The sequence below is a fragment of the Thalassophryne amazonica genome, chromosome 12 (genome assembly GCF_902500255.1).
Source record: "Thalassophryne amazonica chromosome 12, fThaAma1.1, whole genome shotgun sequence".
Classification (NCBI taxonomy): Eukaryota; Metazoa; Chordata; class Actinopteri; order Batrachoidiformes; family Batrachoididae; genus Thalassophryne; species Thalassophryne amazonica.
In genome coordinates this window covers 86,869,564-86,894,428 of record NC_047114.1, presented here as the reverse complement: position 1 = coordinate 86,894,428, position 24,865 = coordinate 86,869,564, and the positions used below count along the sequence as shown (strand labels likewise).

The 24,865-nt window shown below is 43.6% G+C and overlaps 1 protein-coding gene across 1 annotated transcript in view; it reads right to left on the bottom strand.

Annotated features, from left to right (window-relative positions):
• Positions 1-5,778: 5,778 nt before the first annotated feature.
• The window catches only part of LOC117521658 (collagen alpha-1(XI) chain-like), a 221,153-nt gene continuing 202,066 nt past the window's right edge, over positions 5,779-24,865 (bottom strand). Inside the window, 15 exon segments of the mRNA XM_034182979.1 lie at positions 5,779-7,004; positions 7,006-7,064; positions 7,067-7,091; positions 9,152-9,385; positions 9,506-9,574; positions 9,908-10,020; positions 17,016-17,271; positions 17,826-17,879; positions 17,967-18,002; positions 18,089-18,142; positions 20,427-20,534; positions 21,394-21,447; positions 21,773-21,826; positions 22,848-22,955; positions 23,818-23,871. Coding sequence (XP_034038870.1) covers positions 6,732-7,004; positions 7,006-7,064; positions 7,067-7,091; positions 9,152-9,385; positions 9,506-9,574; positions 9,908-10,020; positions 17,016-17,271; positions 17,826-17,879; positions 17,967-18,002; positions 18,089-18,142; positions 20,427-20,534; positions 21,394-21,447; positions 21,773-21,826; positions 22,848-22,955; positions 23,818-23,871 — 1,551 coding nt within the window. The 3' untranslated portion in view covers positions 5,779-6,731.

Genomic DNA, 24,865 nt, shown 5'->3' with positions numbered 1-24,865 from the left:
TAACATTGCCTCCATGCTAAAAACATAATAATGTCCCTTCCTCGTGATGTCGCATTTTCAAGGACATTAGGAGTTTAAAGACTTTCACTGTAAGGGATTTGATTGACAGGTCCAATTAATTTTTGTTTAGCTAAGGCAACAGGCACAGTTTCCTGTGCATAAAATATGTATTAAATGGCACAAAAAGAAGTTTTTTTTTTTTTTTTTTTGCAGTGTGAGGACAACAGCTGTGTCAAATGCCATAACGTCTTTAAAAAGTTTGTTTAATAATTCCAAACCGTTTTCCTTTTTACGTAGTTCCTCTATAGGCCATGAGGTCCATTGGTGCCCACACTTACCTGAAGTGTGAAGCAGAGGATCTAGGCCACCCCATAGACAAAACGCTGAGACCATTGCATGTTATTTTACCAGCCAAGTTCAGCACCCATTTACATTGGACAATGTGGACTTTTTCAAAGGAAACATAAATGTCATTCATTTATTTTCTATCCCCATTTACTTCAATCAAGGGTCACAGTTTGCCAGAGCCTATCACAGCAGTTATAGGCGTGACACCTTGGACAGAATGCCACTGTGTCGCAGGGCCAATATAGACAGAAAAGTGCACTCACACCCACTAGTCAACTAAATTTTCCAGTTCACCTGACCTGCATGTCTTTTGAATGTAGGAGAAAGCCAGAGCCCACATGAACAAAGGGAGAACATGCAAATCCACACAGAAAGACCACAGGTGGGAAGCAACAGTGCTATCCACAAAATTAACCGTGCTGTCAGAGAAATGGAATGTGACAGGTAACTGAACCCAGGTCTACATTTTGGAAGTCCAACTCTGATCCCACGGACTGCCAGAGGATGTAGATTTTACCAGCAACACCCGAAAAGGTAATCCAAAGAACTAGCTTGTTGAGTTCCTGCAATAAACATTTTCAAAAATGCTGAAATTGAGATTGAGATGTTCACCTCAACATTTTATGGTAGTTTTCAATATTTTTCACATGGAGAATGTCTAAATCTGCTTGGCAATTTTTTCCTGAGCTTGTTTCAGGATTTTCTCTCAGTTGGTCCAAGTAAATGACTCCTTTGTTATAGGTTCAACAGCAACAGCCTTTTACTTGTAGGTATGTGATTTAGATGGAAATTGCTGAAGCGCACTCATCGGTCTTGAATGGATAATACATTGTGAGCAATCAAGCCTCTAAACGCTCTACTCATCTTTGACAATTGCTTCTATGTGAAAAATCACGGAAAATGAGTTTCCGAAGGAATGACCTAAATCACATACTTACTCAGACGAATTCTCAGTTAATGCTGGTGTTAGCAGGGACGTGTTCTGACTCCTACTGACTCTCAAGCTCCATCAGTTTGGAGGGGAGCGTCGGTGCACAGACATTTTCAGATCTCTCCAGAGATGTTCAGTCGGTCACTCTACCATACAGGCCTGATTAGTGGATTGCTGTAGAGATGGTTGTCTTTCTGGAAGGTTCTCCTCTCTCCACATAGAATGCTGAAGCTCTGACAGAGTAACCATCAGGTCTTGGTCACCTCCCTGACTAAGGCCCTTCTCCCCAATCTCTCAGTTTAGATGAGCGACCAGCTCTAGGAAGAGTTCTGGAGGATCTGAACTTCTTCCATTTACAGATGATGGAGGCCACTGTGCTCATTGGGACCTTCAAAGCAGCAGAATGTTTCTGTACCCTTTCCCAGTTTGTGGCTTGAGACAATCCTGTCTCAGAGGTCTACAGACAATCCTTTGACTTCATGTTGGTTTGTGCTCTAACATGCACTGTCAACTTTGTAGACAGGTGTGTGCCTTTCCAACCCATGTCCAGTCAACTAAATTTACTCCAGGTGGACTCCAATTAAGCTGTAGAAACATCTCAAGGATGATCTGTGGAAACACGATGAACCTGAGCTCAATTTTGAGCTTCATGGCAAAGGCTGTGAATACTTATGTGGAAGTGATTGCTTAGTTTTTTTATTTTTAATACATTTGCAAAAATCCTTTGTAAAATTTCCAAAAAAAACCCCCCAAAAAAACACACACACACACCTTTCTTCATGTTGTCATTATGGGGTGTTGTGAGTAAAATTTTGAAGAAAAAATTAATTCACTCCATTTTGGAATAAGGCTGTAACATAACAAAATGTGGAAAAAGTGAAGCGCTGTGAATACTTTCCGGATGCACCATAGCATCCATTTGAAAATGGGGATCAGCACACCACATAGTAGTTCTAAAGCAGCAATCTTTCTATACACAATGGTTCACATAATTGGTGTTCATGGTGCTTATGCATGCTAAAAATAAATAATGTGTAACAGGACAGAGGAAAGCAATGATGGATTGTAGGAAAAGCGGTTCCATATTTAAAGTTGCACATTATTTATTTTTAGCATGTATAAGCACCATGAGGACCAGTTATGTGCACCATTGTACACATAACTGTCTTTAACGTGCCAGACATCATTATCCAAAGCGCGGCACATGCTACACTTTGCAATGTTTTGTGTCCTATTTGACAAACCAGGTAGTATACAAGTATTTCAAACTCCACTGTACAACGGACAACAGTGGATGATGGATGGAATCTTCAGTGAACGTTTACAGAATGAGTACCACCAGTGAGTAATGGTACCTTTTAGAAATGTATTTGCTTCATCAGCAATATATGTCGGAAATAATTATTCAACTAAAGAATATATTAAGACTACATACAATTTTCAGGTTCACAAAATTGCAGGTTGAGTTCATGCAGATTTACTGATACCCACGTATTTTCAGCAGTTTGTGTAAAAAGTGATTGCTCTTATAAAACACGCCTAAGATGAGTAGAGGCTCAACTGCAAATTATGTTTTAATAAAGTTATGAAAAAACAAAACCTTTTCTCTTGCAAATCCACTATTTTCTACCAGATTTCCTAAAAATGTGGCTATATATTTTTGAGTAATTGGGGTGAGGGATCAATCGACCAGCTGACCAACCAACCCACATGAGTTAAACCATCACGTCCTTGAACTTAAACTGAACTTCAATATGAAATGTGTTGTGCAGCTGCATTAACTGTGTTTGTTGAAGACGGGACACTTTCAACACAGTTTGTATGCAGAGATCACTGTCATGGCAACTTGATGTTTGCCGAGGGGCCACAGCTTTTAATAAACCTGCCATCACAGGCTTTATATGAAAAGCAAATATAATAACGCTGTTGGTGTGTGGTGTGATGTGTGTTGATATTTCCATGGGTGGGAAAAAGTCCAGCTGTGTCAAAAACAGAACAGGCCATAAAGTAGTTGAAGCAGCTGAAGAAGTAATTAGTCAGGAGGGATAAAACACTACCTATTGTTCACTTTGATTAGTTGCCTGCTGGCTGGGGTTTTTTTTTTCATTTTTTTTGCACATACATAAAAAAAAACAATTTTTATTTTGCACTCATTTACGCTTCAGCAGTGCAAGAACATTGAAACTGACTTTTTGTTTTTGTGAATTTAAAATCTATCCCACACGTCTTGATCAAAAACACTGTTCTTTCATACAACAACTAAAATGGCAAACTTGGAAGAAAAGATATTTGTTCTCCTTCTGTAGAGACTTCACCGGCAGATAATTGCTCGTTGCCGGATTGTTTTGTGGATAACTCGTTATGCAGCCATTTACACAAGTCACTATGTTTTTGATGTGGGTTCTATGTTTGTGATGTACTTGATATTTAAAACAAAATGATAAATTTCAACGAAACTGTGTAGAAGTGGTTCTTTGTTCAGTAGCTTAAATGATTTGAATCTGATATGATTCAAATCAGGATTTACCATTTTCTTTAGTCTCTTTTAGAGCATTTTAAGAATCATCTTTATGACATCATAAAATCTTGGGCATCAAAGGTTTTTCAAGCAAAGGTTCTCCAAAATAATGGAAAGTTTGCCAGTTAATGCCAGTTAAAAAACTAAACCAAATAAATGATGTGCTGCTCTACTTTATGCTTAAAATCAAATTCTTTAAAATATTCAATTAATATACTAAATTCTCGTGTTGGTCAATTCCTTGTTCACTGAATATTATCCCAGTTGTTGTCTATATGGAATCATGCATTGGATTGAAACAAAGTTTTTTTTTTCTAATATTCCTTTCAATAAAATAAACAAAGGTTCCCAGTAACTTTTTTATTACCCGAGGCCTTCAAATATAGCCATCGGGTATTGCAAAGGCTTTGTGTCCATCTGTCTGTCCTTCTGTCCATCTATTTGTGCTCAGCATAAGTCCAGTCCTATTACTGCCAGAGTCTACAAATTCACAGGGAACATTCTTGGGACACAGACCTTGGACAAGTTCAGAGATTACTCACCTTGACATATTTTAAGAGGTTAAAAAGTCACATTCTGTTTCATTCTGTTGCTTTTTTTTTTTTTTTTTTGAGGGGTGAGGGTGACAGCCAGTCAGAGTAGCACGACACTGTGACATCAGTGGTTGGTCTAGCTAGCTACAAATTCCATTTTGTTGTGTAATTATTTATAACCTCTTTGTCATATACAAAAACTAGCGAGAAATAAACACTTCTAAAACTGGAAACTCTGTTTTTGGAACCTGATAACACCTCTGAAATGATTTACAAGCCATTTTGCAGATGTTAGCGTGGTGACATCATACGCTAGTCTAGCTAACTGCAATCTCAGTTTCATTTGTGTAAATATAACCTTTGTGTCATACATTATGTAAAGGCTAGTGAGAAATAAACACTTCTAAAACTGAAAATGTTGTTTTTGTAGCCCAATAACACCTCTGGAGTGATTTACAAGACATTTTGTGGACGTCAGCATGCACGCTAACTTTCGCTAACTCAAAGGTAACTTCCGCTCTTGTCAAAAGCTCATGCATGCGCACATTGCGTAATATATATATATATATATATATATATATATATATATATATATATATATATATATATATATATATATATATATATATATATAGGCACAAATGTATTTAGTATAACTGAAAAATGGGAAAGGGAATATTTTTTTTAAATGATGTCCTTTTTATATTTTTAATGGCATCTGTTCTATCTGCTTTATTGGGGGGCAGGGGCAGGGCAGGGTTGTCATCCTGATTCAGTATTGGGATCATCAAACCTAAGAATGTTGATTTAGTTTGATGCTTCTTCGCACTGAGAGGAACCAAATGAGATGGTTGGGGCATCTGGTGAGGATGCAGTTGTGTTAATCTCCCCGGAGAGTCTACCAGGCATGTCCAACTGGGAGGAGCTCAAAGGAAAGAACCAAACATGCTGGAGATTATATTTCCCAGATGCATTTGGAATGCCTCAGGATCCCCAAATGTGTATTTTTTCTTGTCTGTTGGTGTTACTGTTAGAAGTATTGGTGTAGTTCAGAAGTATTTGATCTCAACATCCAAGAAAATACATCGGCTGTCTGCCCCGATCGCTTGTTCGTGAATGTAACATAATCTGCAAGTGAATGCAAACCATTGCAATGTGCATTTGGAAAGGCACCAAACATTATTTCAGTTTTCTTACATAGGTTGTAAAGATACTGTAATTACACAGGTTGGAAGCCTTTGCCAGCTACGGAGGTGCAGATACAAGCAGATCTAAGTTAGAAAAAGACACTGGAAGAGATCCTGCTGCCAAGGCTCCAGAATATCAACCTAAATATTTGGCACCACAAATCTACTCATCTGAAATGTGAAATGATTATGGTGAAAGAAAGCATTTGATATAAGGACATAAAAGAAGCGCTAATAATTTCATATACAATACAGTCAACCCACCATTTTTCAAAATCCAGTTTTATAATTTTGAAGGAACAATCCAAAAACATCAAAACATTTGTTCATTGTTACAGCGAAAATGATTGTCAAGGTGTTTGTGTGAATTAAAAATAAAAGACAAAATGAACAACAGAGTTTGATTTTTGAAGATTCATTCTCATATATAGTTAAAAAAGGTGTAGTCAATGAAAAATTATTGTACAGCCAGTATTTCCTCATTTTAATGACACTGTGACTGACGTCTGGATAAAAGGGACTCTGTTACTGCTTATTGTATTTTTTTGGCAATTGGGCAGCATTTATATTACCGTATCACTTTACTATGGCTTATATTCTGAATGGACATGCCAGCTAGTATGAATGAAAATAAAGGCAAGGATGATTATCGAGTTCAGTGTTGTTCCAGTTTTCCAATACCAATGTCAAATCGTGAAACATATTATTTACAAACAAAACAAAAAAATACTTTTTAGAATGATAATTTTGACTTTTGTCAAATGACTGTTTCCTTTCAAAAGACATTCAGTTTTATCCAAATTTGTGCTGAAAAAATAAATATATTTATTGGCAATTTATTCTGCGTATGTTAAACAATACTTTTAAGAGTTGGGGCACATGCAAATTTTTAGGGTGGGTTCAAACAATATTGTACAAAAATAATAATAATAATATAATTACAGTTTCTCAAAAAGCACTTTTTTGTAGCACCTTGAGTGTTTTGTGGTTCTGCACAAAAGCACTTGTGTGGTTTGTATTCACAGCAGCACCAGGAGCATCTAGAGGGGCAGCTTGTTGAGAGTGGGAGGTGAGGGGACGAAGGGGACAAAGAGGACGAAGGGGAGCGGATTCTCTCTCTGTTGCTGAAAGTGCGCCACCATCCGCCACGGCATCAAATGTCCTTTTTCCTGATGTAACTCCCATTACTAAGTTAAAGTCACGTGATTCTGGCCCTACAAGGCGAGGAGTATCCCCTGGTTGGCGCTTCCCATGACTGGGGCCAAAGGGCACTCTTCTTCTGCGCTTGAGCGGCTCTTCTTGGTAAGAAAACAAAACACAGGTTTAAAGCACACGGTTGAGAAGATAAACAATGTCGTGTCCTCAGCGTGCAGGTGTTTATTGACGTGCCCTCTGACCCTGTCCTTCAGCGGGGAGTATGGTGTGTCTAGCCGAGTAAACAGACGGGGGCCGACCTCAAAGCCAAACCGCTGGTTGGAGTCCCCAAAGGTCATTCAGCATGATGTCAATGATGGGCAACTGGTCGATGCGAGGAGTGTTGATCTCCTAACCGTCTTAGAGTAGCCATGCTTCACCTGCAGAAAAGAAAGGGGTGGGGGGCGTGTTTCTTTCGGCGTTATTGCTAAGTATCACTAAATGATTATACAGTAAATAATTATATATAGATACGAGGGTAGGCTGAAAAGTTCTAAGGCTCCCCATGAAGGAGTAATGCATTAACTGCATTATAGTGAGCCTTAGAACTTTTCAGCCTACCCTTGTATTCGTATATATATATATATATATATATATATATATATTATCAGTTATCAAGTTGTTCACCAATGAATATGGCTTTATACACCCTGAAGAAAACCATACACCCTGATATACCTATAAATGATAACTGTTGTATGGTTTTCTGAAGGGTGTAAAAAGCTATATTCATTGGTGAACAACTTGATAACGATTTATCATATACATGACACTAAAGGCAATAGTAATAAATGCTGTGTCAATTGTAATCAGAATTTTATTAAATAGAACACTTCTAAACAGCTGTAATAAGACACTGAAAATATCTACGACAAACACATTCAATTGATAATGTCATTGAATAGAACAGAAACAGGTGTATTAAACTTTCCTTTTTGCTAAAGCTTATAGTTAGGGTTGGATCAGGTGACCCTGAACCATCCCTTAGTTATGCTGCTATAGACTTAGACTGCTGGGGGGTTCCCATGATGCACTGAGTGTTTCTTTCTCTTTTTGCTCTGTATGCACCACTCTGCATTTAATCATTAGTGATTGATCTCTGCTCCCCTCCACAGCATGTCTTTTTCCTGGTTCTCTCCCTCAAGCCCCAACCAGTCCCACAGAAGACTGCCCCTCCCTGAGCCTGGTTCTGCTGGAGGTTTCTTCTCCTGTTAAAAAGGGAGTTTTCCTTCCCACTGTCACCAAGTGCTTGCCTCACAGGGAGTTGTTTGACCGTTGGGGTTTTTCTGTAATTAGTGTATGGCTTTGCCTTGCATATGAAGCGCCTTGGGGCAACTGTTTGTTGATTGATTTGATTTATTAAATTACACATTGACAATATTCTAGGATCGCACGTGCCGTGACGTCACAACATATGTATGGATTGGCTTGATTACCAAGGCGACATTCATTTGGTGGGTTTTACCCTCGGGTGGTATGAAAAATATTACCGGTCTGCAAAAAATATCACAAGGGTGTATTGCTATTTATTCTTTAGTGTTTTAATCCAATCATATTGGCATATCATTTATAGGTATATGATAAATATATATGCTACATGAGGTGCATGCAAAAAGTATGCAACCATATTTATCCCACAGAAATAAATGAAGTGTGGGAGCTGTCATTTGGTGAGAGGTGTAGGGAACCTTTTTGAACCTTCTTCTTTATTTGCCCATCTGCAGACATGTACTGTGTCTCCATTGCATTTTAACATGACATAATGTATACCATATGTATTCACGAGGTGCTTACCAAGTTTAATTTACGTCTTTATTTACTATTTAATAGTGCTTACCCCAGATTGTTGCTATGTGTGTGTGTGTGTGTGTGTATTGTGTTGTGGCAGGGTGCAAACGTATGTCTAACAGATTGGCTGGAATCTGTTTAATTCGGTTTGTGTTATTTGTGTTTATGGCAATTTTGCTTGGTTGGTTGTCGTATGAGTAAATGGTGGCTGTTGTGAATTTCCTCTTGTTTCTTTGGTAATGAGAGGAATTTGGAATACATGCATGCCATGCATGTGTTGCTGCGTTTCATTGCAGGAGGACATTTGTGAAGGTCCTGGTGTAAAAATGCATGGTCCACCACTGCCAGCCAGACAAATACATGACTTCTGGAAATTCTGAGGATCATTTTTTTCCACACCTGAGATTTTATAGGCTTAATCCTCAACTATTAATTCATACACTGCCAGTCCAAAGGTTTGGACACACTTGTCCATTCAATGAATGGGTAAATGTGTCCAACCTTTTGACTGTAAAACTAATCAAAAGACAGCCTCAGTATTTCTGCACAGATATCCTGCCCATACATTATTGTGTGACAGTTTCTGTAAAACAGCAGGTGTGTAAATGAACTTTCCTTGGATGTAACTAAAGGTAAAAAACAAACTGCTTACCGAGCAACCATCCAACAGGGCTTTGATGAAGGGGTTATTGTCGTAGGACATCTCCTCATCATTAGATCCTAGAAAGCGGAGTGCTTGTCGTAGTTGTCGTCCCTTGGCGTCGTACCAGGCCACTGACTGGTGGCAAATGTAGGTGAAGTTCTGCCGCGCCGAGGAGCTCAGCAGTTTGAGGAAGGTCATCTGCACAGTGTTGATGGAGTTTTCTGCTACATCAACGTAGTTCAGCTGGGAGGAAGAGAAGTTGAGAAACAAAAGAGAAAAGTTGTTGTCGGGAAAGATTTAGAGCAAATGAAATCAAATAGCAAAATTGAAAAATGTATCCATAAAAGGACATGATTGACTTACAATTTTGCCCCGTTTAAATTCACTGAACCATGAACCTGGAGACTCTTTGGGCCAGTTGGATATTCTAACCTACAATAAAGCACAAGCAAACAATAAACCAAGTTAGTGACAGAGAGCTTTCAATCATTTCTCTGTTACAGTGGTTGTACTGCAGAACCTCATTAAATAATCTTAATTAGTGGTTTGCTCAACAGTTCATTAACCAGTTGCTATTTTATCAAGATGACAACTTTTAATATGATACATTCAAGTGTATTTTTGTGTAATTAAAGCTGGTCTTTTAGATTTTATGACACATTGCAGTGAATACTCAACAGATTTGGTTTTATTTAGAAATATTCGGCATGATACCGTACATGCCAGATCTAAATGCTAACACCCTACCCACTGCCCCTTACTTACTCCTGCGGATTTCTTATCTGGGTAGATGCAAGTTTCTCCACCCGCTGTGAAGTTACAGAAGACTTTGATGGTGTCGCTGATGCATCCCTGGTTTGGATCAATCCAGTATTCACCTGGGAGAGATAGCCACAGTGGTTAGATTCAAGGCAGTGATGTGAAGTACTGTTCTGGACTTCAACATTTATTCTGCTGCAGCACAGCTGTATGTTGCATGACAGTAAATAGAGGCCCAAAAGGAATATTGTATATTTTCATACATTCTTATCTTTCTCGGATGTCAAATATTGACACTCTTTGTGTCAGTACATTCATCGTTCTTGGAATGCCTGATGATTTTTTCTTAACTTTTATATGCGCTGACATATTTTTTGCATTTTGGTTTACGTTAAGCTGTATGGCTTTTCAAATTTCACGTGTTGCAGAATTACAGCTCCTTTTAATGAAGAGAACATATTTATCTGACGGGGAATTCCATAGAAATATTGTCTTTTCCTTCTTACACTGTCATGCAAATGAACTGCAGGAGGAAGTGTCTGTGTGTGTGTGTGTGTGTGTGTGTGTGTGTGTGTGCGCGTGCGTGCGTGCGTGCGTGCGTGCGTGCATTTTGAGAGGACTTGTGACCTCACCCACTTGCTGGGTGCGGATTCCCCGGGCGTGCACGCCAACATCCATAAGATGTCTCGAAAATCAATTCCGAGTTGTTATCTGATTTCAACAGCATTTTTAGATTTAGAAGTGTTTATTTCTCGCTAATGTTTACAAAATATATGAGAAACATATTACATTTATCCATATATAACCAGTTTCTGAGCATTTTCCTCCATCTTTGACATGAGTCGCCATGCCCTTTCCAGTATCCATCACACAGATAAGGGGAAGTCCATGATTTTTGATGTCGCTACCATATGTAGGGCATGACAGCTGATTGCTTGAATTTCTCCCCCTCAAGGGGAGAATTTGTAAATCGTTTCCAGACGTCGTGAATTTTGGTCATATTGGCAGTATCATATTTTGAATCCTTTATTTACGGAATAAAATTATATTGGTGCGAAATAAAACTGTTTTTGTTGTGTGGGCCGCCAGAAGAGGAGGTACTGCTGGCCCATCACCAGAGGGCGCCCTGCCTGGAGTGCGGGCTCCAGGCACCAGAGGGCGCAGCCGCCTCACAGGAGCAGCTAGGGTGACAGCTGTCACGCATCACCTGCAACAGCTGTTACCAATCAGCAGGGGTACATCAGCAGGACGACGTCTCCACCTCTTTGCCGAGATATCGTTCTACCTGGAAGGTAATATTCTCAGCTGACTGCTTGACAGTAACCTTTTGTGACTTTTGTGAGTGATAACAGACCTTTTTTTCCAACGAGAGGTGGAGGTAGCTTTCCTGCCGTGCGGATTACTGGGTGCAAAACGCGCCCACCTTTAATTGTTTTTGTTCCTCGCCAGCAGTACCAGGTCCAACACGCGGAGGCAGTGGCCACCTGGGAGTTCGGGACTTGGCGGCTCCAGTATTCCCGGGGTCTGGTGCGGAGGAAATCGTGTGGTTCCGGTTCTGCTTTGGACAGGTGTCTCCTATCTTCGAGCCTGCCCACACGACACCTTTGTGGATTGATTCTGATCTATTGTTGTAATCTGTTGTATTTGTTGTGCACATTCACAACAGTAAGTGTTGTTATTTGACCTACTCCATTGTCCGTTCCTTTGCGCCCCCTGTTGTGGGTCCGTGTACCGACACTTTCCCAACAGGATATCTCGGCCAGCGTCATGGATCCCGAGGGGCGTCAACCGGCTGTTGAACGGCCAATGGAAGAACAGGGCGCACAGGCGTCCGCAGGAGGAATGATTGGTGAGTTGCAGTGGATCCTCACCGCTTTCACGGCTCGGTTGGATTTAATGACCGAGCAGAACGTCCTCCTTAACCGCAGGGTGGAGGCTCTCGCCGCGCAGGTGGAAGTGCGCCCTCAGGGCGCTGCTGCGGCTCGCCCTCCTGTCGACCCTGTGCGTAACAGTGACGTTCCACAGGTCGTTCAACGACCCCTCCCACCTTCCCCGGAAGCATACATAAGCCCTCCAGAGCCGTACGGGGGTTGTGTGGAGACGTGCGCGGACTTTCTTATGCAGTGTTCGCTCGTCTTCGCACAACGTCCCGTCATGTACGCGACTGATGCTAGTAAGATAGCTTATGTCATTAATCTGCTTCGCGGCAAGGCACGCGCTTGGGCTACAGCGCTTTGGGAGCAAAATTCACGGCTCCTTCTGATATATGATGGGTTTGTGAGGGAGTTCAGAACAGTGTTCGATCACCCAAATAGAGGAGAGACCGCTTCAGCCGTGCTGCTGTCAATGAGACAGGGGCGCCAGAGCGCAGCTGTTTATGCAGTCGACTTCCACATCGCGGCTGCGAGGTCCGGCTGGAATAACACTGCCCTCCGCGCCGCCTTCGTAAACGGACTGTCGTTGGTCCTGAAGGAGCTCCTGGTGGCCAAGGACGAACCGCGGGATTTAGACGGGCTTATTGATCTCGTTATACGATTAGACAATCGGTTAGAGGAACGCCGTCGGGAGCGAGGCGAAGGACGTGACCGGATACGCGCCGCCCCTCTCCCTTCCGGGTTCGAAAAGGGGCCGCCCTCCCCACGCTCCACAGCCGCAGCGCTTTGTGGGGCAACAGCTCCCCCTGGTGACGTTGTTAGGGAAATGCACAGGGCCAAAATGGGGAGGCTGATCCGTGGAGAGTGTTTCTCTGCAGCTCAACAGAGCACACACAGAGAGACTGCCCCAAACGGCCAAAACGTCAACACTCACCCTTAGAGACTGGGCTAAGGGGGGGGGTCAAGACATTCAAGTGAGACACACACAAATTGCCACACGACTCCCAGTCACAATCCTGAGTGGGGATTTAACCCTTCAAGCCCGAGCACTGGTGGACACGGGGTCAGAAGGGAATCTGCTAGACAGCAGATGGACAAAGGAGGTAGGGCTCCCTCTGGTGGCGCTTCCTTCGCCATTGCAGGTGCGGGCACTAGATGGCACCCTCCTCCCTTTACTCACACACAAGACACAACCAGTAACTCTGGTGGTGTCTGGAAACCACCGGGAGGAAATTGAGTTTTTTGTAACTTCTTCTACCTCCCGCGTGATTTTGGGCATCCCATGGATGTTAAAGCACAATCCCCGGATCGATTGGCCGTCTGGGGTGGTGATTCAGTGGAGCGAAACCTGCCATCGGGTGTGTTTAGGATCCTCGGTTCCTCCCGGTTCCCAGGCTAAGGAGGAGGTCAAAGTCCCTCCCAATCTGACGGCAGTGCCGGTTGAGTACCACGATCTTGCTGATGTCTTCAGCAAGGATCTGGCACTCACCCTTCCCCCCGCACCGTCCGTACGATTGTGCCATTGATTTGGTTCCAGGCGCTGAGTTTTCCGTCCAGCAGGCTGTACAACCTCTCACGACCTGAGCGCGAATCAATGGAGACCTACATCCGGGACTCATTAGCTGCCGGGCTGATCCGGAACTCCACCTCCCCGATGGGGGCAGGTTTCTTTTTGTGGGCAAGAAAGATGGCGGACTTCGTCCATGTATTGATTACAGGGGGCTGAATGAGATTACGGTTCGCAACCGATACCCGTTGCCATTATTAGATTCCGTGTTCACCCCCCTGCATGGAGCCAAAATCTTTACTAAGCTGGATCTTAGAATGCGTATCACCTGGTTCGGATCCGGAAGGGAGACGAATGGAAGACGGCATTCAACACCCCATTAGGTCACTTGAGTACCTGGTCATGCCGTTCGGCCTCACAAACGCCCCCGCGACGTTCCAAGCATTGGTTAATGATGTCTTGCGGGATTTCCTGCACCGATTCGTCTTCGTATATCTGGACGATATACTCATCTTTTCTCCGGATCCTGAGACTCATGTCCGGCATGTACGTCAGGTCCTGCAGCGGTTGTTGGAGAACCGGCTGTTTGTGAAGGGCGAGAAGTGTGAGTTTCACCGCACATCTTTGTCCTTCCTGGGGTTTATCATCTCCCCCAACTCCGTCGCTCCTGATCCGGCCAAGGTTGCGGCGGTGAGAGACTGGCCCCAACCCACTAGCTGTAGGAAGCTGCAACAGTTCCTCGGCTTTGCAAATTTCTACAGGAGGTTCATTAAGGGCTACAGTCAGGTAGTTAGCCCCCTGACAGCCCTGACCTCAACCAAAAGTCCCCTTCACCTGGTCGGATCGTTGCGATGCCGCGTTCAAGGAGTTGAAACGGCGCTTCTCGTCTGCACACCGTTCTGGTGCAGCCCGATCCTAGTCGCCAGTTAGTGGTTGAAGTGGACGCCTCGGACTCAGGGATAGGACCGTGCTTTCCCAGAGCGGGAAGACCGATAAGGTCCTTCACCCGTGTGCCTATTTTTTCCCCGCAGTTGACCCCGGCCGAACGGAACTATGACGTCGGCAATCGAGAACTCCTTGCGGTGAAAGAGGCTCTTGAAGAGTGGAGACATCTTTGGAGGGAACGTCCGTGCCATTCACGGTTTTCACTGACCACCGGAACCTGGAGTATATCAGGACCGCCAAGCGGCTGAACCCCAGGCAAGCCCGCTGGTCACTGTTCTTCGGCCGTTTTGACTTCCGGATCACCTACCGTCCCGGGACCAAGAACCAGAGATCGGATGCCTTGTCCCGGGTACATGAAGATGAAGTCAAAGCGGAGTTGTCGGATCCACCGGAACCCATCATCCCGGAGTCCACTATCATGGCCACCCTCACCTGGGAAGTAGAGAGAACCGTCCGGGAGGCCCTGGCACGAAGCCCGGACCCCGGAACTGGGCCGAAGAACAAACTATACGTCCCACCAGAAGCTAGGGCTGCAGTCCTGGACTTCTGTCACGGCTCCAAGCTCTCCTGTCAGCCAGGGGTGCGAAGAACCGTGGCAGTTGTCCGGCAGCGCTTCTGGTGGGCGTCCCTAGAGGCCGACGTCCGGGATTATATCCAGGCCTGCACCACCTGCGCCAGGGGCAAGGCTGACCATCGCCGGGCATCAGGTTTACTCCAGCCGCTGCCCGTACCTCATCGCCCCTGGTCCCACATCGGCCTGGATTTTGTCACGGGCCTCCCGCCGTCCCAGGGTAACACCACCATCCTCACGATAGTGGACCGATTCTCCAAGGCGGCCCACTTCGTGGCCCTCCCGAAGCTCCCAACAGCCCAGGAGACAGCGGACCTCCTGGTCCACCACGTCGTCCGGCTGCATGGGATTCCAACAGACATCGTCTCCCGATCGCGGTCCCCAGTTCTCCTCGCAAGTCTGGAGGAGCTTCTGCCGGGAACTGGGGGCCACGGTGAGACTCTCGTCCGGGTACCACCCTCAGACCACGGGCAAGCAGAACGGGTAAACCAGGAGGTGGAGCAGGCCTTGCGCTGCGTGACTGCCGCACACCCGGCGGCCTGGAGTACCCATTTGGCCTGGATCGAGTATGCCCATAACAGCCAGGTGTCTTCAGCCACCGGCCTCTCCCCTTTTGAGGTATGTCTGGGGTATCAGCCCCCGTGTTTCCGGTGGTTGAGGGAGAGGTCGGATGTGCCCTCGGTCCAGGCCCACCTGCGGAAGTGCCGTCGGGTGTGCGTGCCGCCCGTTCTGCTTTGCTAAAGGCCCGGACGAGGGCAAAACCCCATGCAGACCGTCGGCGGACCCCGGCCCCTGCGTATCGGCCTGGGCAGGAGGTGTGGTTATCCACAAAGGACATCCCCCTCCAAGTGGACTCCCCCAAGTTACAGGACCGTTACATCGGCCCATTCAAGATCCTGAAGGTCATCAGTCCAGCCGCAGCCGCGGCTGCCGGCCTCACTGCGGATCCATCCTGTGTTTCATTGTGTCCCGGATTAAACCTCATCACTCCTCACCCCTCTGTACTCCGGGTCCGGCACCGCCTCCTGCCCGGATCATCGATGGCGAGCCGGCTTGGACTGTACGCCAGCTTTTGGATGTCCGTAGGATGGGCCGGGGCTTCCAGTATTTGGTGGACTGGGAGGGGTACGGCCCCGAAGAATGCTCCTGGGTGAAGAGGAGCTTCATCCTGGACCCGGCCCTCCTGGCCGATTTCTACCGCCACCACCCGGACAAGCCTGGTCGGGCGCCAGGAGGCGCCCGTTGAGGGGGGGGTCCTATTGTGTGGGCCGCCAGAAGAGGAGGTACTGCTGGCCCACCACCAGAGGGCGCCCTGCCTGGAGTGCGGGCTCCAGGCACCAGAGGGCGCAGCCACCTCACAGGAGCAGCTAGGGTGACAGCTGTCACGCATCACCTGCAACAGCTGTTACCAATCAGCAGGGGTACATCAGCAGGACGGACGTCTCCACCTCTTTGCCGAGATATCGTTCTACCTGGAAGGTAATATTCTCAGCTGACTGCTTGACAGTAACCTTTTGTGACTTTTGTGAGTGATAACAGACCTTTTTCCAACGAGAGGTGGAGGTAGCTTTCCTGCCGTGCGGATTACTGGGTGCAAACGCGCCCACCTTTAATTGTGTTTTGTTCCTCGCCAGCAGTACCAGGTCCGACACGAGGAGGCAGTGGCCACCTGGGAGTTCGGGACTTGGCGGCTCCAGTATTCCCCGGGGTCTGGTGGCGGAGGAAATCGTGTGGTTCCGGTTCTGCTTTGGACAGGTGTCTCCTATCTTCGAGCCTGCCCACACGACACCTTTGTGGATTGATTCTGATCTATTGTTGTAATCTGTTGTATTTGTTGTGCACATTCACAACAGTAAAGTGTTGTTATTTGACCTACTCCATTGTCCGTTCCTTTGCGCCCCCTGTTGTGGGTCCGTGTACCGACACTTTCCCAACAGTTTTTATGACAAAAATTTTAAAAACCCGCAGTACAGCTTTAACGTTCTTTCACACATGATTGTTGTTGAGCTTTTAGCTCATTCGCTGAACTGTGCTAGCATTACTCATACCTTATCCACTTGAGACAATGCCCATCTCAGCACCCAGTGGTATTTACACAAACAGTGTGCTAATCATCTGTTCAACACTCCAGTGGGTTGGTAGAGTTTTAATGGCAGTCTACACGCTAATGAGTGCTGTACTAGTTAAGAATGGGATTAAATGCTATTTCCACCTTACCATCTGAGAAGTCAGGCTGGCTGAGGTGCAGGTCATTGCAGGTCCTGGCAGGATTGTCTTGAGTGCCCATGGGGAACTTCATGCGCTCGATGTCTTGCTTGAGGTTATTGAGGGATCCAAATATATCTTCCATTCCATCCATACCATCAATAGCATAGTCTGCCATCGCCTCATCTCCCTGCATCTCAGCGTGCCGTCTGGTCTTTCTACCAGACTGCTGTATGGGCAGAGGCTGGATGATGTCACCAGGTGGACCCTGTCATGCGGAGGTAAAAGGTCATTGGCACAAGTGTTCAAATTTATTTACCTACTGATATTTTGTTTTAGTATTGGCATCATGGTGGCTTAGAGGAAGGACATGGGATCGATTCCCTCCTGTAGCCTTTCTGTGTGGAGTTTGCATGTTCTCCCCGTGTTTACGTGGGCTCCCTCCGTGTGGTCCGGCTTCCTCCCACATCCAAAGACATGCAGGTTAGGTGGACTGGAAACTTTAAACTGTATGTATGTGTGCGTGTGGGTGTGAATGTGTTTGGTTGTCTATATGTGGCCCTGTGACAGGCTGGAGTCCTCTCCAGGGTGTACCCCGCCTCACACCCTATGATTGCTGGGCTGCTGGGATAGGCTCCAGCACCTCAACCGTGGCCCTTGACTGGAGTAAGCAGTTGAAGATGAGTGAGTGAGTGTATGCAAGTTCCTATCTTTGAATTGGACCTCGTGAGTATTCTATATGGTTGTCGACCCAATATTAACAAAAAGGACATAATATTGAACCTGCCTTGATATGAAGAGTGTAAAGAAGAGTCAACTTACAGGAGGTCCAGGAGGTCCAATCATTCCAGTGTCTCCCTTCTGACCCGGGGAACCCTGTCAGCAAACAAAGCATCATGGACTAACATTAAACTTACTGTGATGTGAGAAAAGAACACTAAAGAGACCAAAATCATAACTTACAGATGATCCCTTGGATCCTTTCTGTCCTAGAGGTCCCTGAGGAGAAGGTGACATGAAAAGATGAACAACAGTCAAGACGTAACAGAAAGGAAACCAAAGAGTTTGATAAGAAGTGAACTTACTGGTAGACCAGGAGGACCAGGAGGACCCAGAGGACCCTGAAGACCACCAAAACCCTGGAAACAAATATCAGTTATAACGCAGCAGATCAGGCTACAGTACAGACCACAGTAATGTCCAATTGGCCAGAATTTGTGGTCAAGAAAGGTCCGTAAGGCTCCCTCTTTCAATCTGTACCACATAATATAGTTTTCACATTTCCCATTTTGCAGCTACTGTATTTTCTGGCACAAGTCACACTAGGATATAAGTCACACCTTTTTTCTGGATGTGGAACTCACTTTTAAACACAGTGTTTCCCTGGGGGGGGGCGAGTTTAATAATGGACAGGGGCTCAGTGTAGTACATGTGCACACCACAGCATGTACTGTTACTGAACATAAGGACTTTTAAATTCCAAAAATAAACAAATAAACATGCGATAGACAATATATTGGATGTTCCTGATGCAGATGAACACTGACTGGTGACTCACAGCTTTAGAAAAAATACAATAAAAATATGAGTCAATTTGATTATTATTATAAATGCTTTAATTTGGGATTTTTGTGCATTTTGGAGTGTACTTTAATTATAGGAGTTTCTTTTGTTTCATGCATTGGTTCTTGAGAAAGCCCCAAATAAATAGTTGTTATTTTGTTTATGAATGCTACTACTACTACAGCATACTGCCAATAATAATAATAATAATAATAATAATGAGGAAGCATGATTTTGGTATGTAAGTTGCACTGGAATAGATCATATGATGTCCCAAACTAGTACAAATCTGCATGTTATAATCTGGAAAATATGGTACCTGTCTTAGATTAAACAAGGCACCTTATGGCCAAGCATTCTTCACTGTTAGTAACTGAAGCATTCATGTATGTTTCACACTCATAACTGACACAAGCACACACAGATGGACCGCGATGCTATATAGTCCAAATGTTCACAGGGTGGGGAAACTGATGATGATGCATATAAATTCTGGATTCAATCGAAAAGGTTGCAGACATTGTTTGACAATGATATATCGACAGTGTTTGAAGTGACTTTGGTATAAAAAATCCTGACAGATAAGTTCATACAGAAAGTGTTCACAGTGTTTCGCTTTTGTTATGTTACACCCTTATTACAAAATAGAGTAAATTAATTTTTTTCCTAAAAATTCAACTCACAACACCCCATAATGACATGATTTTTTTATTTCGCAAATTTATTAAAAATAATAATAATAAAAAAGAAATCACGTGTGCATAAGTATTCACACCCCTTGCTCAATACTTTGTTGATGCACCTTTGGCACCAATAACAGCCTCAGGTCTTCTTGAATATAATATCTTTGGTCAGTTTTGTCCATTCTTTTTTGCAGCATCTCTCAAGCTCCATCAGATTGGATGGGGAGCGTCGGTGCACAGCCATTTTCAGATCTCTCCAGAGATGTTCAGTCTGATTCAGGTCTGGATTCTGGCTGGACCATTCAAGGACATTCACAGAGTTGTCCTGAAGCCACTCCTTTGGTATCTTGGCTGTTCGCTTAGGATCATTGTCCTGCTGAAAGATGAACTGTTGCCCCAGTCTGAGATCAAGAGCACAAGAGGAGGTCTTTATCCAGGATGTCTCTTTACATTGCTGCATTCATCTCTCCCTCAATCCTGACTAGTCTCCCAGTTCCTGCTGCTGAAAAACATCCCCACAGCATGATGCTACCACCACCATGCTTCACTGTAGGGATGGTGCCTGGTTTCCTCCAAACATGACACCTGTCATTCACGCCAGAGAGTTAAATTTTTGAGACGTGCAGCCAGCTCTAAGAAGAGTCCTGGTGGATCTGAACTTCTTCCATTTATGGATGATGGAGGCCACTGTGCTCATTGGACCTTCAAAGCAGCAGAAATGTTTCTGTTCCCTTCCCCAGACTTGTGCTTCGAGGACAATCCTGTCTTGCAGGTCTACAGACAGTTCCTTTGACTTCATGCTTGGTTTGTGCTCTGACACACACTGTCAACTGTGGGACCTTATATGTAGACACGGTGTGTGCTTTTCCAAATCATGTCCAATCAACTGAATTTACGCCAGGTGGACTCCAATTAAGCTGCAGAAACATCTCAAGGATGATCAGTGGAAACAGGAGGGACCTGAGCTCAATTTTGAGCTTCATGGCAAAGGCTGTGAATACTTATGTACTTGTGATTTCTTAGGGGATTTTTTTTGGGGGGGGGGGGGGGGGGGGGGTATTTTTATGGTCTGAAGTAGCATTAAAAAATACACCAAAGTATTTTTTTTTGTTTTTTTTTTTTGAAACAATGAAGAGTTGTTCAGAAAACATATTCCGTCTGACAGAGAATTACTTACAGCATCACCCTTTGCTCCTGCAGCACCCTGAGGTCCGGGCAAACCTCTGTCTCCTTTTTCTCCGGGCTCACCAGGGGGTCCAATCAGGCCAATTAGACCCGGGTGACCCTATGGTAAGCAGAAAATAACATACAAGATAAAAGAAAAGACAACAGCACTGTCTTAGAGACAGAGACAAACATAAAATTTGTACTAAAATTTGGGGATGTGATGGTCTAGTGATTAAATGTTGGGCTTGAGACCAGAGGTTCAAATCCCAGCCTGACCAGAAAATCACTAAGGGCCCTTGGACAAGGTCCTTAATCCCCTAGGTGCTCCCAGTGTGCAGTGAGCACCTTGTATATCAGCACCCTGACATCGGGGTGAATGTGAGGCATTATTGTAAAGCAGTATGAGCATCTGATGCAGATGGAAAAGTGCTATATAAATGCTGTCCATTTACCATTTACTAATTACCCATCAGTTAAGACATTTTTTGCTGAAGTTTATTTTCTACCTTTTCCACGTGTTTATTTCCCCTCAAACAGAAATAAAAATGCACATTTACATGCAAGTTTACAAACAAAGTGCTGCCAGAAAAATCTGAATACTGTCATATTTCTGCCCATAAATAATTAGTGTGTTTATAGTGGCTGTCATATTTAACAGTGGTGGTCTGCCTGCAGCACCTGCTGCTAGGCAGAGTTATGGCCATCTGCCTATATCGCACTTGACGACTGCATGCTGGCATTAAACCAATGACCATTACAGAGATGATATTATTAGGCTTATTTATCCAGTGCATTAAATCACAGTGCAAAACTCCTCACAGAGCAAAGTCTTTCTTCATCTCACTCAGGAGAGAGTGCAAAGGGAAGCAATAGGCCTCAACATTTGCTTACTGGGGACGTTCCTGATAAGGTGCATAAGGCGATGTGGCAAATGCACAATGAAGCAATTTGAGATTAGCATCGTAATAATGTCTTACCTTCTCTCCCTTGGAGCCGGAGTCACCTTTCATACCAGGCAGTCCAGGAGGTCCCTGCAGACAAAAAGAGTCGGTTTGTCAACCACAACTGACAGCAAAATGAATTGAAATGAGCTTTTACAGTGACAGCAATCAAATAACCCTGTATTCATTGTGCACGTGTGTATCTGTCCTGCAGGAGTGCTGCACCAATCTTCACTGCTGAAATGTCATTTGTGCACAGCAACAACAACAAAAAAAATCCCTTTTTCCTCAGAGGAGCAATTCATGCATCATCTGACAGATAAAACGCATAGAATATAGCTGATTTTTAACAACAGTTAGTGCTGCAGGTGTATTCATTCACCACGTGAGGAAAGAAGGAAGAACAATGACTTACAAGAGGTCCAGGAGGGCCATCTTGACCTGAAGCACCGGGGAGTCCTTGTTCACCCTGACAAAAACAACAAAAACACAACAAGAAATAATTATTGTATTCTGCTCACTTGAAAATAACATTTTACACACAGACTGGAATATATACAACCAAATGCACTAGGAAGATGCAGTGAAATATTGGAATCACACATTTTAAAACAAGAGCAATCAGAGATTTCTGACGTACACCAATCCAGATCCAGATCACCTCCACAATTCAGTGGTGTCTTCCATGGCTAAATATCTAATTGTCTGTGGTGCAAATTTGGTGAGAATCCGTGAAGTAGTTTTGACATAATCCTTTAAAGCCTATTTAAAGTGAAATCTTGATCCAGAATCCAGATCCAGATCACCTCCAACATTTAGCGGAGTCTTCCATGCCCTAATATCTATCTGTTGTGCAAATTTGGTCAGAATCCGTGACGTAGTTTTGACGTAATCCTTCAAAGTGTATACAAAGTGATATCTTGAACCAGAATTCAGATTCAGATCCAGATCACCTCCAAAATTTAATGGAGTCTTCCATGGCCAAATATCTATTTGTGGTGAAAATTTGGTGAGAATCCGTGAAGTGTTTTGATGTAATCCTTCAAAGTCTATATAAAGTGAAACTTGATCCAGAATCTGGATCCGGATGCAGATCACCTCCAAAATTTAATGGATTCTTCCAAGGCCTAATATGTTTCTGTGTTGAAAAATTTGTCAAAATCCATGCAGTACTTTTGATGTAATCCTGCTAACAGACAGACAGACAGACAAATAAATAAACAGATCATTTGATTACATCCTTGGCGGATGTAAAAATGTGACTCGCGTAAATCTTAAAATGCAGTGCTTTAATTTTGTAAAATCATTTCTAGTTTCCCCTGAAGGACAGCATGGTGGCCAAGTGACACTTGCCTCCAAGAACAGAAGGTTCCCCTTTGAAGACCACCTGTGCTCAGTCTCCATGTAATGTGGCATTACATCAGGAAAGGCATGCGGTATAAAACTTCTGCCAAATCAATATGCAGATTCTCATCTCGACATATACTTACAACAGGGCCAGGGATGCCACGCAGACCCTCTGGACCAGGCTTTCCAGCAGGCCCTTGAGGTCCTACAGGTCCTGTTTTTCCAACAGTCCCTTCTGCTCCAGCTTCACCCTTTAAAAAACAAAAGACCATTACAATTACTGTTACTGCTTTTATAAACAGGCTTGTGATGATGCCGTGATGCCACCAAGTAATTAGAGGATTTCTGATGTAATCGAGCAGTCACATTGTTTCATAAAACCTCAGATTAGAAGGTTTTGATGATTTCTGACATCGTGATGGTTCAAATGCTGCCATGTCTCAGGTATTGTCGGTTTGTTCTTGTGTACTGAACTTCAAGAAATGTCATATCAGCTGGGATGACAGAGTGAGGGAATTAAACTGTTCTGACAAGCAATTAGACCTGGATTTAGAACTCCAGGATCCCCACACAGGTCTTGTCTTGTCTCAATCAAATCAACCATAATCCTACAGTTTTGTATGTTTGTGTCCTTCAGCGTGTAAATGCCAACACATGTATGTAATGAGACATTCATCAAACATCAACAGTGACATTCTTTGTGAAAACTGGCGGTGGCGGTGGTGGGGGGGGGGGGGTGTTCTGTCACTGTCTGCCTCTCAGGCAAAAAGTGATTTTGGAGACACTTTTCTAATTTGATAACCTTCTACTGTGTAAACCCAAGTTTAAAAAATAAAACATATACAAATCAAATCGACTGGAAACCAGCTTCTCCTCCAGCTGAAACTAATTTCCCAATTTCCATAAATAAACAGGCTTTGATATGAATATGCAATTGTTATTTTGTCTTTTTGATTACGAGCAACAGATATTTCATTCAATTAGGCTGCAGGCAACTCTGTCCATAAAGTCTGCCAACTATTTCCCGATTGTGACCCCATTCTAAATAAGAGCTGCACTTTGACAATTAATTCTGATTTGGCAAATATTGAAACTGGATGCATAGCAGCTCACCTTTGATCCCTTTTCTCCTTGTCTGCCCTCTGGGCCTGCTGGTCCAGCTGGTCCCTAAGAAGGAAAAAAAAAGAAAAAAGAAAAAAGAAAAATCAGTTAAATCCCTGCAAAAGACTATGTAACCATTGGCTTTCCCATATTAAAATGTTTTCGTTAAGAAGATTAATCATATTAATAATGATAATAATACATTTTATTTGTATATCACTTTTTGCACAAAAATGTAGTCTGAAGTGGTTTACATCAAAATAAGTAAATAAAACATATCCATCCAACAGAAACCATTAAGATGAAAATCCATTCCAAATTTTAATTCAAATGAAAAAAATTAATTACTTCAGGTCCATGACCTGGAAGTAGTCTGACAAGTGTAAAACAATTAACAGCGACAATGAATACACTTTAAAATTTTCAAAAGAATTAAGAAAGAAAAATAAATCAACAACCAACAGAAATAGTAAGCAAAAGGAAAATATTGATGATAAAAACCCAAGTGGTTAATGTGCTTTTTTTCAGTGTGAAAGGTTCCCGGTTCAAACCCCACCCCTGACACATTTCTCTAATGTGGACATTAGATGTCCACATTAGATTAATGTGAAGGTCCACCTTGGATATGCTGTGGTGACCCAGAGTGAAAACAAGGGAGCAGTCGAAAGGACCTACTATTGATATTAAAAGCTAAATGAAACAGACATGGTTTAGTTACTTCTTCAACACAGTATCATATTGTTCGAAATGTAAAACCTTGTTTTTCACCTGGAAGTACATGTGAAAAAATGGATCAGGGTCTAGATTTTTACATATTATAAATTATAAACATCCACAGTAGGTGGCACAAAATAGCCATGATACAACTGTGCGGCCCATACACTAATTTTCCATTATCATTTTGGAAAGAGTGCAGTTCAAAAGTTAGGCAAGTTAAATAGTAACTGAGAAGTTTAGGCGGAAACTTCAAGCACATAGTAATAACTGCCGTACAGTTATCAAACAACTCTCAAGCAGCCACAAAATACAGTATGAAAATGTAATGTTAGAACATGGCGAA